Raw genomic sequence first — 14433 nt, 5'->3', positions numbered from 1 at the left:
AACCCAAACAGGATAAATGGATAGTTATTTACAGTCACACAGGAAACATTGAATTCTTTTGGGATACACTACTAGCAAAAGTTAAGGATACGTGACGTTTGGATGGAATTTAACCAATAAAAGGACATTTTAGGTGGATTTATTTAGGTCACATATACGACCATCAGCGTTACACAGTGACATCAACTAGCAGGCTTTTAAAACCCTGAGTGATTTACAGGACGGACCCTGGAAAGTAATCAGAAAACATGAAACAAGCCTTTATTACATAAACCCAAGCAACAAAAACAATAAATGGTACCAAAGAACATTTACATAGATACCGATCATTAGAGCTAAAACAAATCTAAAGTGAGTCAAAAGAATAAATCAAAGTTAACTCTTCAAAGCGGTGTGCTCTAACAGCTTTTAAGCAGCACGTGTCTCCCTCCTGCTGCCCCGCCCTGCTGACGAGACAAACCAGACCTGAGCGCTTGTTCCAATAAACAGTTGAATTGTTATATTCATAAGTTAACCCAACAAAAATGTAAGGGAGCACAAATTGCCATTTTGAACGACATTATCTTTGATCAGAAACTACATTTCAAGAATGTTTTTTTAAATGTCTAAACACAATTACAATATAGAACTGAAACGACAAAACACATGGTCCGTAAATCAATCACACATAACATGACATCGATAATCCCATCTCATGAGTTTGATAGAAATCCCTGGCTTTCATCACGAAGTACAATGGAGCAAATACAGAGCGTGCCGTCTGCTCCAACCAGAATAATTATGATGTCGGCACAGTGATGCTGACCAAATGTCATTTGGTCAGATCCGGATCTGACAAAAGAACAACACAAACAAAGCAACTGTATGAAATAATATAGTCATTTATTTATTTCCAGCAAATTACAATGTCCTGCAGAGAGAAAGCCTTCCTCCTGCCTCACAGAAGGGGGGCTTTTTAGAAGACAAACATGTAAAAGACGTCAGACATTACAAGACTGCATTTGTCTACATCAGTATTCCCTACAGGTAGAATAGAGTGGACATTACGGTAATGTGGACATTACGGTTCAACAGCTTGATCTGGCTGCGGATGCTGGCGGCCTGTCAGTGGGATTCCCTATTAGGGCTCAATAGTTTAAAGCACTTGGTTATACAAAGCAGAAGCTGGGTGGTGAGTGTTATTAGATTGCTTTTGGAACAATGTCTACTTTCTATCTTGGAAGCTCACTTCTAGTGTTTCCCAGATGTCTGCTGTGCCACATGAACAAAAAGCGATGGTCACACCTCTGCTATCCGTGGCCGCAGTCATTTTCACACTCACACATTGCAGTAATCACACTGTACATCATTTATTTATCCAATCTAATTAAACAAACACTACTCTGTGGCTTACGTAACTCCTGATTGGTTACTCTAAAAGTTGAGCTTGGCTCTGACAGATTAAGACCGTCTCATTTCATCGACGGATGTGTTCCTCATTACAGGAGGGACATTTCTGTGTGTAATCTGTTCATGTGACGACTCCTATTAGGCACTGTGATAGTCATTAAGCTCACTGCTGTCATATTACAATGAGAACCAAAATGCTGGCCAATGGCCATTTGCAGATAGGAAATCTGACAACACTGATGACAAATGGACTCAGCCAAAAGAAAATGACAAAATAAACAACCTTACATATAGAATAAATATAGTATGTACAATTTGCTTTGTGTGCTTCTAAAAAATAAATAGATGTAGCATTTCTTGCCTTTTTATAGAAGTATACACAACTTTTCGTTGAAGAAGAGAAAAAATGCTGGCATTGGTTTGATAAAGAGTGTCAAGGATACAAACAAATAGAGATAGATGGAAGGATGAAAAGCCAAAGGCAAAGTGGCAGCCATGTCTCTGGGTGGGCAATTTGAATACGGAGAACAAGTTCTTTATGTAAGTTAAGCCTTGCAGTGCCATCTGGTGGTGGATTTGCTAACTACAGTACATTGATGCATTCGGATGGCACAGAAAAGGTTGCTCTTTGTTTAAAGTAGTTGTATGTTCGATTTCATTTAAGAACACAAAACAATCATCTCTGAGAGATAAAAGGATTAGGACAAAGAAATGGAATATAAAAAATAAAAAAAAACAAGCTCAAAACACCTGACATTAAAAAAAATATATCTTTAAGACCACAAAGCAAAGGATTTTTAACAATTAAAATCAATTTTTGCACATTCGCACTATGTGCTCTGCTTGTGCTTTTTGCTGGCCCCGTTAAGAAAAACAACAACAAACAATTAAAAGTAAAACATCACATGATGCTTTCTCCTCCAACATAATTTCTACTTGGAAGCCTGTCCAAATAGATAACAACCACAGGCCATTAAAGACAGGAAGAGCTGATCTGATGACAGGCCGTTTGTGTAGGGTGGGAAGAAGAATATATATATATATATGCTAAAGTGGAACAGCAAAACACTAGTGAAGATTCTTGTCCTTAAATAAACTTCATCCAAGAGTTCAGATTTATCCCATACCATACAGATGAATGTTAGAAGATCCTATTAACGTTTTACACGAGAAAAAAAAAAAAGACAACAAAAAATGGCACTGTTCATCGAATAGGACAACAACAAAAAAAACAACTTTTATTTATTTAACTGTATCACTGAGTTAAATAAATAAAATGTTACTTCACTATCACTGGTTTCTTGTTATAAGTTCTTTGTATAAATAATCAGTATCTTTTATGCGTCAAGGTTTATTATATTCTCTCAAAAGCGGTTTATTTTTGACAACATGGGTTGTTGCTGATGCTAACGACTTAGCATTGTCAAAAAAAGTCCCCCAGTTTGGAGTTCTGAGTTACTACATTTTTTAACGTACCCTCGTGTTAGCATGTTGTGTAGAGTGACATCACCTTAGTAGAAACAATATTGAAAGAGGTAAAAGTTTTCTAAAAAGTAAAACACCCAGCTGCTTCTAGCTAGCAGTTGCTAAGAATACAATGAGTCCCATGAGTTACTTTAAAGATGTCTTGCAGTCTTTTAACAGTCTATAACCCATCTTTTATATTGCTAAGAGCTTTATAGCAGCAGAAGGAATTATCATTGTCTATAGAGCAACATGAGCTTTGTTAGCTAGCTCGTTGCTGGACTCTTCCTCTTTGTTCCCGTAGCACAGTAAAGCTATTTCAGGCAATTTCATTGGAGCAAATGGATTTTATAAGTTGGTGTTTTAAAAAAAAAAGCTACTGAAAAAAATTAAACGTTGCTCATTTTGTGAATTCAAAAACAGAGGGAAAAAACCAACCTTTAAACTAGCCAGAAGCTGGTACAAGATTCTCATGGTAAATAAAATATAAATATGACAGTTTCACTGTAGTTAGATCATTTTAAACTGAAATGATCTATTTGCTTTTGTTTAAACATTGTAGCTAAAATGTACTTTTACAGCTGGAGTTTTAAAACAGTGTTGCTTTAAAAAGAGTTATGTGTCGAGCTGCTTAGTTCCCACATCTTCACTGCCTGCTACTTATGTGACTGTAGATTTCCAGCTCTGCATTTCTCCTTGCTCTACACAGCAGAAGAACTTTAAGCACAAGGCAACGGTACGATGAGGAATCTTTGTGGTTTTGAACGGTTACTTTCTAAAATGTAGATCTGCTTTGATACTGGTGACCAACCCATGCCTGACCAAATTACTTAAAAGTAAAAAAAACAAATACTAATTAGTATGCCACCAACAATGGCCTATGTTTCCACACAGAATATAGACTCTCGGAATCTTTCATCTGCTGTCAGACTAATGAACCACTGTGTCAGCATGTCCTAGCAATTTAAGAAAGGCACGATTTAACACCCAGATCTACGGAAATGTTTTAACTGCCAGAGCTAGGAAATAAATTCAGGAGCAATGAAAGTTGTGAAAGTTTCTCGCTTTGATGAGAACATTTCTTGTTTTAACAAGATGCAAGCTATAATAAGAAAGTTACTCAATTTAACGGGAAGAAAAAAAAATGCTCCTCTGACAAATTACAACTTGCTAAAAAGGCCTGAAGGGGCTCACTATGATTTTCCTCTAGATATGTAAAAGACATGTTGTTATGACCTTTATTACTTAAAAGAGAAGATATTTTGGTTTTAATGAGATATTAACCTTGTCATAATGAGCTTTGCATCTTGTCATAACAATAACTTTTCCCCATTTATAAAGGAGATTGTCATGATCTGTGTTTTTCTGTGTTTATTTAGAGTTTTCTATGTCCTTGAGTCTCTTTGTTGTCCTGTCCTCCCCTTGATTGTTCCCAGGTGTGTCTCGTTTCTGTGATTACCCGCCCGTGTATTTAACTCCACCTGTGTTCCTTGTTCCTCGTCGGGTCCTTGTCGTTGTCAATGTCTAGTCTAGGTCAGTGTTTCCATGTGCCTGCTGCTCGTTGTGTGGACTGTGCTTTACCATTAAAATCATCATTTTCATTTCTACCTGGGTCTCAAGCGTCTGCCTCACCTCAACACCGCACCGTTTCATGACAGAGATATTCCTTCTCAATTTATTTCCAAGCTCTGACAGTTAAACGCTTCCATCAAACTACCTTTGAACCTTTGAGCCCATCACTGAAATCAACTCTGAAGATTAACTGCTATGCATAGCATCGTATTGAGTTTTCTTTGTTTTATAGGATTTCCCTGGAAAAGAAAACAAACAAGGAACCTAATCTCATAAAAAAGCTTCTTCCCTGACCGTAAGCATTCCACACTAAACTCTCAGGTTCTCAAACAAAAACATATCCATGTTTTATCTCAGAAAGGCTGGATTTTTCTCTGAATACAGGCACCAAACACGTGCTGTTCCAATATTTAACCTGCTACTGCCTGAACCGATTATCATTAAAAAAAATATAAACTCTGTGTTTTCTGTCAAGCAGGTGCTAAATTAAGTAGATATTTGTATCCTAAAGATATTTAGTATGCAAACAAGCCTAAACTAGGTATAATTGGGAATTAATCTGAATGCTAAATGGCAGCAAAGTGCTTTCAAAGTGATCCGTGGTGCGAGTGAAATATGCATCAACAGGCACATTAAGGCAAATTTTACAACAATGAATCTAAAAGGGGTTAAAGATAAACCAGTGGTGGTGGACTCTAAGGATGTTGAACGTGCACGTTTGATATTATTAGGAAAAAGGTGAAAATATTTCTCACTGCACTGAATGAGCAAAACCTTGATGGACTATCTTCCAGTCTGTTAAGTTTTGACAAAATTTATGAGGGACAGCAAACACTGGGAGCGCATCTTCAAACCAAGACCTGGAGTCTGCGCTAAAAGAGAATTTAGGTCCAGTCCCCTGAAGTAAAACCAGAGCCTCGTTTGCTACAGTAATGAAGCACATCAACAGAGAAGAAAAAATGCATTTAACCAAAAACACAAGACATGACTTTAGAGTTAATTCAACAGCACTTGGAGATTAAGCATTCGTTCTCGGCTTGTTTGGATGTGTGGGGTTTTTGTGCTTTTTTTTTTTTTTTTAAACAAAAGGGCTTACGTCCCCATTGAAAATAATGAGGACTTGCCGTGTACATAGAACAGATATCAAATCATACCAAGTGCATCGTTTGTTAACAATAAGAATATTAATAAAAGTGGTAGGACTCAGGTGTTAGGTAAGATTAAGTAGCGTTGGAGCCTGTGAGGCTGGATCTATCATTGGTCAGAGTTTTTTCTTTTCTTTTGTTTTTTTTTTTGCATGTTGGGGGTTGAGATGAAGAGGTCTGTGTTCCGTGGTGACAGCAAGACTCAGGATTTACATGCTGCTGCTGTGCCGACAGTAAAACAGCGTCCTGATATCCTGAGGGTGAGATTCTGACAAGAACTCGTCATCCAGAGCCCTTCGGGACATCAGCCCTTTTATTGTAGATGTCCGCTGTCAGACTCAGGCATATGGGTGATGTTCATCAAGTTCATCAAGTTTTTTTGCATGCAAGCTTACAGTATGTGCAAGTTTTAGGGGTTTTTTTGTGCGTTATGTTTGCATGTATTCAGTTGCCTAAATTGGAGTCTCTGTCCCCGATGAACCAACGCATGTGGAAGCAGAGGGCGAGGAAGCCGGTTCCCAGGAGGTCGCCCAGAGCGGTCAGGTACGGGATGGAGAAGTTGTCGGGGTCCATGCCTCGGCCCCACATCCAGTGAACCATCCAGTCAGCCAGGTACAGGAGGATTGCGACCTGCAGCAGAGACAATTTAAGCACGTTGGGCCTAGACTCAGCAACCTGCCAAGATGCTAAAGCATTTTTGTAACACAATTATTGGAAATCAACCACAAAGTATCTGGATTATTTTTCTACTTTCAATTTTTGCAACCAGTGAATTTAATCATCAATGAAACATCAGTTTTAAAATGTATATCCTCCTGCTGGACAAAATCGTTAAAAGCAACAGTAATACCGCAGGGCAGAGGTCACCTAACTGTTTACGCTCTGGGTAGACGACGGGTGCTTGCTCCGTAACAGGAGGGTTAAATAAAGCATGTAATTTTTCATTGCAAATTCAAATAGCTCACTGGACATTAAAATGTTTTTGTTCAGTCTTCATTTTGATACAGCTTTCATAAACACCCTATTTTTGTTTATGAAGGACAGAAGGCCGTTATCTGTTTCACAGTGGGATATATTTATGAGGGGTGTGTGTGTGTACCTGCAGTAGAGCAGCTACCAGGTAGAAGGTGACAAAGATGGGGGTCAGAGTGGTGTGACCCCCTCTCAGGGAGTTAATGGTGTAGAGGAAGATGATGTGACCCGGGGCAACCAGGAAGAAGAGAACACGGGCAGATCGAGAGTTCACAGCTGGAGAAGAGAAGGGATAACATGACTGAAGATGGCTTCATGGTGTTTCTGCATTCAGTGAAATACAAACATAGTCCTTTACACATTTGATCCCCTTACAACCACAACATTCAAATTGAATGAAACATTTTATCTGATAGACCAACACAGATGGGATACGGCTTTGGAGCTTTGCACATCTACAACTTCTGTATGTATATATTTGACGGGTTTTTATATATATATATATATATATATATATATATATATATGTGGCTGCACAGTGGCGCAGTTGGTAGCACTGTTGCCTTGCAGCAAGAAGGTCCTGGGTTCGATTCCCGGCCGGGGTCTTTCTGCATGGAGTTTGCATGTTCTCCCTGTGCGTGGGTTCTCTCCGGGTACTCCGGCTTCCTCCCACAGTCCAAAAACATGACTGTCAGGTCAATTGGTTTCTCTAAATTCTCCCTAGGTGTGAGTGTGTGTGTGCATGGTTGTTTGTCCTGTATGTCTCTGTGTTGCCCTGCGACAGACTGGCGACCTGTCCAGGGTGTACCCCGCCTCTCGCCCGGAACGTAGCTGGAGATGGGCACCAGCAACCCTCCCGACCCCATTAGGGACAAGGGTGAACAGAAAATGGATGGATGGATATATATATATATATATAAATAAAAAATGAGTATTCTTCCAGAACAGGAACATTTACGTCCGATGTCAGTAATGCGTTACTGACATCGGACCACTTTTTTCAGTAAAAAGTAATCTAATGCGTTGCTATTTCAAATCCAGTAGTCAGACTACAGTTACTTATCGAAATCATTTTATGTTACTATTTTCTTTTGTAATTTAATTTAATTTCCTCTACGTGTCTTGGGGAGTGACCACCGTTTCCATGTGACAGTATCAGCAGCGACAGAAACAAAAACAATAGAGAGAGATGCGCATTTTGTTGCTGTAAAAACAGGAACTATTTGGAGTTTCGCTCGCCAAGTCCGATTATTATAAGCAGCATTGGGCTTGTTTTTTCTAAAGTCACTTGCAGATTTGATGAGTCACGGGCTGCGCATAAACTTCAGAATTTGTCTGACATCCAGTTAGTTTTAATCAGGCTCTCCCTGTCCATCGTCTCCTGGCTGATCCGTCCCGCTGTGTTTTTGTTAATATCAAGTTAATATATTTGCTGTGAATTACCTCGAGCTTCGCGTTGCGCTCCAGAAAACTGCAAACATCGAGACTAATATGAACAATAATAATAATCACAATAATCGTGAAAACAGCCACAAATGAACGTGTCTGTAAAATTGTGCCACTAAACGCCATTATAATTATTAATATTAAGAGAAGTGTCACAAGTCTGTACAGCAGGACATCTGGGCCGTAACGCAGAACCTGGACGCCGGGGCGGGTTAAAATCCTATTTATAGTTTTCCAGTCAATACTGGAACACACAAAAACACAAAATTACTAAAGTTTTTTTGTACTGTTGCAACCTTTAAACAATTTCCCCTTCAGTTCAACCTTATAACTGGAGATACATTGTTGATGTTACCATTATAAAATAATTTGCAATTAATTAAGTTTTGGCAAAGCTCAATGTAATTTTCAATGTTATTTTCCAAATCAAGTAATCAGTAATCTAACTAAGTTACGTTTCAAGGGGTAATCAGAAATCCGATTAAAGTTACTTTTCAAAGTAACTATACCGTCACTGTCCCCACAGCATGTGATACCAACTCCATGTTACACTGCAGGGTTTGTGTGCTCAAGTTCTTTGCCACACAAAGTTTCCAGCATGAAGGCTAAAAAGCTCAGCTTTGGTCTCATCTGACCAGAGAGCTTTCTTCTGGGTGTTTTCTATGATGACATGCTGACAGGATAATTCAGAACCGTTTAATTTAATATTTTGTAGTAAATAATACAAAGAAAATGACCCTGAACACATTTTACAATGTTATATCAGACAGAAAAAGGCTAAAGGTACCTCACAGATTTCAAAATTAAAGAAAAAACATAAATCACAGGTTAGCTGGTTCTTAATGATGATGCAGATACTCATTCCTTTAATGTTTTCTTGCAATCTTTCCTTCCTGGAGCATCTGAACAAATGTTTTAATAGTTCACTGTATGACAACTCCCCTTAGTGGTGATATGAAAACTATGGATGAAGTGCTTCACTGAAAAGGTGAGTGAGACATTATAAATACTTTTTCATGGTTAATAAAAGCAGCACTGGATATGATGAACCTGCTGCATAGTGCATGCGTCCTGATTGGTCATCTATGGTGAAAGGTGTGTACAGAAAACCGCGGAGCGCTGCCTTGTTACTTACTGGAGCCGAAAAAGGAAGAGCAGGGTGTGGGACACTTCCTGGGCGCCAGGTTGGGGTCCCCCAGGGGCAGCCCGTTCATGTGGAGATAGGTGGAGATCCGACTGGCCTGAACTGCCACCAGGTTGCCTCCTACACCTGCTCCACGTCAACACACCCACACACACACGCACACGCACACAGGGGAGTGAGCCGTTTCACATAGTAGAGAGGGCTTTACTGCATGTCTTCTTTGTTTGTCTCCATTGCCTTACCGTTGATAACTGGAGTAAAAACAGCCATGCCAGCGAAATTTGGGTCGCTCACAGTCTTGTCAAGGATCAGACCTCCAACACTGAAAGAAAATGGAAAAGAAAGATGAGTTTTTATGTACCTGTTGTTATATCACCCAGTTTAGATCAATGGAATCACACTGTAGTGCCTACCTGCTGATGGCCATGGCAATGATGACAGGTTCCCAGCCTGAATAGAGGACTTCTCTGGTAGCTGGGATCTTCCTGGCTATCAGGACCCACAAAGGACACATCGCCACAAACACCGCACACACCAGCGGGTTGGCGTAGTCATTGTACTCTGAATGGGAGGAGACACATTGATCTTCAAGACCAGGCAGCTGATACTATTTTTTTTTTTTACCATTTCTTTGTTTAGTTTCCTAGCTAAATATTTAGCATTGAGTTAAATATTTAGAGTTATAACAATTTTTTTAGTTTGCTAATGAAATATTTACCTTATTTAGCTTGCTGACTAAATGTTTAGTTTGGAGCTAAATATTTGTTTATCTAACTATATATTCAGTTTCATACTAACTAAATACTTTGCTTTGTTTTTAGTTCGCTAATAAAATTTTTTTAGTTTGGAGCTAAAATATTTATTTTGCTAAAAAATATTTACATGGAGCTAAATATTTATTTTTCTAACTAAATATTCAGTTTTACTAGCCAAATATTTAGTTTGCTAACAAAAATTTTAATTTGGAGCTAAATATTTAGCTTAATTATTAAATATTTAAATTGAAACTGTGACATTTATAACTGAATGAAAGCATGACTGAAAAATGAACCTCCATTGTCTTTTTCTTATGGTAGATTAAATGAGCCAAATTATTGCTGCTAATTGTTGTCATTTTTACAAATGGCACTCCATGAAAAACATCTCTTCCTCGCAATTCTGCACAAATTTATGTAAATCACCTAAAATATCAAAAATACATTGAAATTTGTGATATAAACACAAGTGCAAATACTTTTGCATCTTTGGTGATGCAGTGTTACTCCTCTGACACCGCAGGAGACTCCAAAGCCTAAAAAAAACCCCTACAAAAAACACAACATCCGAGTAGACAAGAGTCCCAGACACCAGCTGTGTTTGTGTATCTGAGCAAAAAATATCCCAAATATGCTCAGCAGAGCAGCCCAGTGCAGCGCTTAAAGGGAGTGAGCTTGTTTTTTGGGACAGTCTCTGACAGATCCAAGACTTACAGGATTACAGTACGCTCTGTGGGTCTGTCTGTTAGTCTGTCTGCGGTGTGGAAACTGTAGCTCTGGAGCTGGGTGTGTCGCCGGCCAAGTCGCCGCCGCAGTGCTGACGGCGAACTGTGGAGATTCTCACCCAAAAACACAGCAAGATTAGGCGTGGGAGGGCTTTCATCCTTATTTACCCCACACAGGCAGGAGCAGAGCCACATTTTACACAAGCTGCACACGCTGCTGCACCCTGTCGCTTCCTCACTGAAAGCCGTTTGGAAAGCTGTGCTTTAATGAGGATTTCTGCCTTTAAATGCCACCTGGCAGTTGGCTCTGTCAGTGGTGGAAGGATTCATCTAAGCCGGAAATTGCAACAAACTAAATGACTATGAGAAAGAATAAATCCCTGCTGTTTCATAATGTGTGCTGCTTTAAAAGCCACAAAATACAAAACTGTTGAATTAATAAAGCCATAGTTTCATCACTGTGGATTGACAATGCCAAGTAAGAAAGAAACACACATTTGATTGTGGGTGTAAATTTCTGCTGCTCACATGGCCGACACGTTCTGCCGCTCAACAGACTAAACCAAGACTGAGCTATTTAACCGAAATAACAGGAAATTCTCACAAAGGAGTCAAATCGGCTCTTTAAAAAATAAAAATTCTTAACCACCTGGTAAACATGGTGGTGGTAGTATCATGCAGGATTTTTTGCATGTAGCTTCAGCTATTGCACCTGGTAACTGTCTGAAATCTGGCTGTAGTGATGGACTCAGACCTGAACCCTCAGAGACACATAGAGACAGTTACAAAGTCAGCCTTCTATCACATAATGAGCATTCCCAGGATCAGAGGACTAATGTACAATCGAATTATAGAGAGAAATCGAGCTCAATGGGTGAAAATCCAGATGGAGTACCAAAGGGAAATGAGAAATAACTGGAATTGCGTAGGTTAGGCCACAATAAAGCAAACTTAGACACACAATTCATATTATTGACATTCTTTAAAGCTGTAAAATCTTTGCAGCTTGGGACAGGAATATCTTTAATCATTAGAAAGTCAAAATTAATTAATTTCTCATCAGTGATGAGAGATTCATTAATTTCACACTCTCTGTGACAGAGTTTCTGTCACAGAGAGTGCTTACATGAAGCAGGCAGACTTTAACTGTGACATTATTTACAGGTAAGGTGTGTAGCGCGTGTTACCTAGCTTCTTGTAGAGCCCTGTTGAGATGCCTGCCAGCAGGGACAAGGTAATCAGGTCTCCGAGGCTAGCGGCGATGGGTGTGGCCACGTTGTCTGGGTTGATGCCGACTTTTCTTGACGCGACAATCACGCCGATCATGATGAGACCTGTGGAGTTTAGAGTTCGACCAGTCAGAGCCAGGAAGATATTACTTTTTAGCTCCCCAACCAACCAACCAACCAACCAATCAAAGGTTTGTGTCAAACAGACAATACAACTAACATGAACAACCAATATACTCCAACAGATAATAAACATGCCATCATTATGATCCTTGGTGGCAACGGTCGCAAAGAAGTGCCAGCAATAACTGTCTTAGGAGGGAGAACTGTCTTTTCCATCACTGTAGAAGCATGTTGGATTCCTCTTCTTTGCAAAATTGTTTCTATTTAGCAACACTGTAGGGCTTTCAAATATGAATCCAGGGGTAGAAATTAGCACCTGCCACTGGCCAAATGTGGGTAAAAGTATGAAGTGGCGTGTAGCGGGTTGACAATTTAATCAGAAAAAAAGAGAAGCTGCATTCAGTTTGAACTTCTGTCCAGGGGAGGACTGACTGTCTGGAGTCCAGACTGATGTACACAATGTCCATATCTGGCGGCCCTATGCTGTCATAATGTAACAAAAAAATTATATTAAATCTAATTTGTATCGACCGCGACAGCCCATTGGTTGATTTTATTGACGGACATTGGGCTTATCCAATGAAATCCCTCAGTCCTCTTTAGCCCTCCCCTCCCCTCTAAGTTTATAAATAGCGCCATTTCAGCTAACCGGAGTCCGAGAAAATGAGCGGATACGAGACGGGCGGGTCACAAAAACTATGACAAAAGCTAAAAAGTGCATTAGCCCATTCAGAAAAATGCGTCAAACTAACCGATAAATTTACCACACAAACTCTGACCGCTGGAACAGATTCAGTAGCGGACAAGGAGAGGGAATTAGCGATTCAGGGGCTTTATTATCGTTGGAGGAGGATGATGAGAGAGACGTGACCAGGGACAGATTGAGGAAGAGTTCAGATTAGCTGCTGCTGCCCGGTAAGGAGTGAAAATGTTCATAAAGAAAAAGTTTCATGCATGTAGGAAGGCAGGTGTGTGTGAGGGGGAAGCTAACACTAAGCTCCAGGTGTCAGAAAAACTCTGGAGTAACACAAGAATGATGACGGGATTAATAATGAGCACGTTCATTATTAATGACATGAAAATGACTATATATAACTAAGATTATATTGTAGTAATAATTCTTCATTTCAATAGAAAACATAATAAGTAAGGGAAAACAAATAAAACAGTTAGAAAACAGCTAATGATACAATTTAAAAATATTTAAAAAATGACCAGACACATCTTTAATAAATACTATCAAAATTTGGAAATGTTCAAGATATGATTGCAAGAATGTTAGGGTTGTGTAGTTAAAGTTTGCTGTTAGTAATTACTTCAAATGAACTTATTGCACTACAACCCTGTTAAGGTGTCCATGCTTCATGTTAAATTATTCTGTATATGTACATCTGTATGGTAAACTTATTGTCAGTAAATTGGTTTTCATAGAGTTAAGAATAAATCATACATTTTCTATCATTTGCTTGTACTTGCTTGGGTTTGTAATAGGAAAAAAAAAAACAGTGGCTGGTGAAAAATTTTTAATTTCCACCCCTGCATGAATCTCTTATCTAAGGTCATGCCACAGCACCTTGTTTGGCTTGAAGTCCAGACTTTGACTAGGCCATTCCAAACCCTTAAATTTGTTGTTTTTTGAGCTATTTAAAAGTAGATTTGCTGTTGTGCCTGTGATCTTCATCCTTTAGGGAAGCTTAAACTTAAGGTCACAAGCTTGAGACGTTCTCCTCAAGGATTCTCTCCTAGAGAGCAGAATTCTTCATGTTTCAACAAGTCATTTGGCCTCTGGCAGTGGGCACTCAAAGAAATTCTGGAGGTGAAAGTATGTCTTTAGAAAAATGAAGCAAACATGGCAAACTGAGGTTTTAGAGAGATTTGCTGTTTTTTTTAAACACCTGTCTAAAGTGAGATGTTCATAAAGTGTGTGGAGATTGTATTTTTACTCTAGCAGTGACATTCAGGCCAACATGCCCATTTTGGCTATTTGCAGCAGAAACTACATCATGTGTGCATATTTTGATGGATTTCTCCAGATCAGTCTCACTTCATCCTGAGAATGTTTCTAATATCCTGTAATCTGAAAGAATATGCTACAGTGTCAAAGGAAAGTTGTTGAAGAACCTTTTACCTTAACAATCAGAATGGTTTAGTTTTGAATTTTAATGTCACTCACGTCAGTGTTACTACCATCTGCTGGGCGGCATGGGCATTGCAGTGTTTTGAAAGCAACGCTATTGCTAGGAAAATCCTACTTGAACGACTGAACTTCCTCAGAGGTTAGTTAGATTCACGTCAATTGATGGCGGTTGTGAACTCAAGTGGTGAAAGTTAAAATCAAGGATTTTTTGTATGGGGCAGTTTTACATATTTTCCAGGCACATTATGTCATTTTATAGCACATGTTCCCTTCAGGTATTATAAATGCTGTATATATCAAATATGTCTTAAAAGAAATTTGACTTCATATTG

At 39.1% G+C, this 14433-nt stretch overlaps 1 protein-coding gene across 4 annotated transcripts in view; it reads right to left on the bottom strand.

Moving 5' to 3' along the window:
* Positions 1–5459: 5459 nt before the first annotated feature.
* The window catches only part of slc41a1 (solute carrier family 41 member 1), a 32072-nt gene continuing 23098 nt past the window's right edge, over positions 5460–14433 (bottom strand). For all 4 annotated transcript variants that reach the window (XM_028003394.1, XM_028003393.1, XM_028003395.1 and 1 more), the window contains 6 exons: positions 11800–11946; positions 9546–9693; positions 9375–9454; positions 9124–9258; positions 6670–6818; positions 5460–6200 (listed from right to left, as the gene is read on the bottom strand). In XM_028003394.1, coding sequence (XP_027859195.1) covers positions 6015–6200; positions 6670–6818; positions 9124–9258; positions 9375–9454; positions 9546–9693; positions 11800–11946 — 845 coding nt within the window. In that variant the 3' untranslated portion in view covers positions 5460–6014. The remainder of the gene's footprint in view (positions 6201–6669; positions 6819–9123; positions 9259–9374; positions 9455–9545; positions 9694–11799; positions 11947–14433) is intronic.

This window comes from Xiphophorus couchianus, chromosome 20 (genome assembly GCF_001444195.1).
Source record: "Xiphophorus couchianus chromosome 20, X_couchianus-1.0, whole genome shotgun sequence".
Classification (NCBI taxonomy): Eukaryota; Metazoa; Chordata; class Actinopteri; order Cyprinodontiformes; family Poeciliidae; genus Xiphophorus; species Xiphophorus couchianus.
This window is presented reverse-complemented; position numbering and strand designations above follow the sequence as displayed.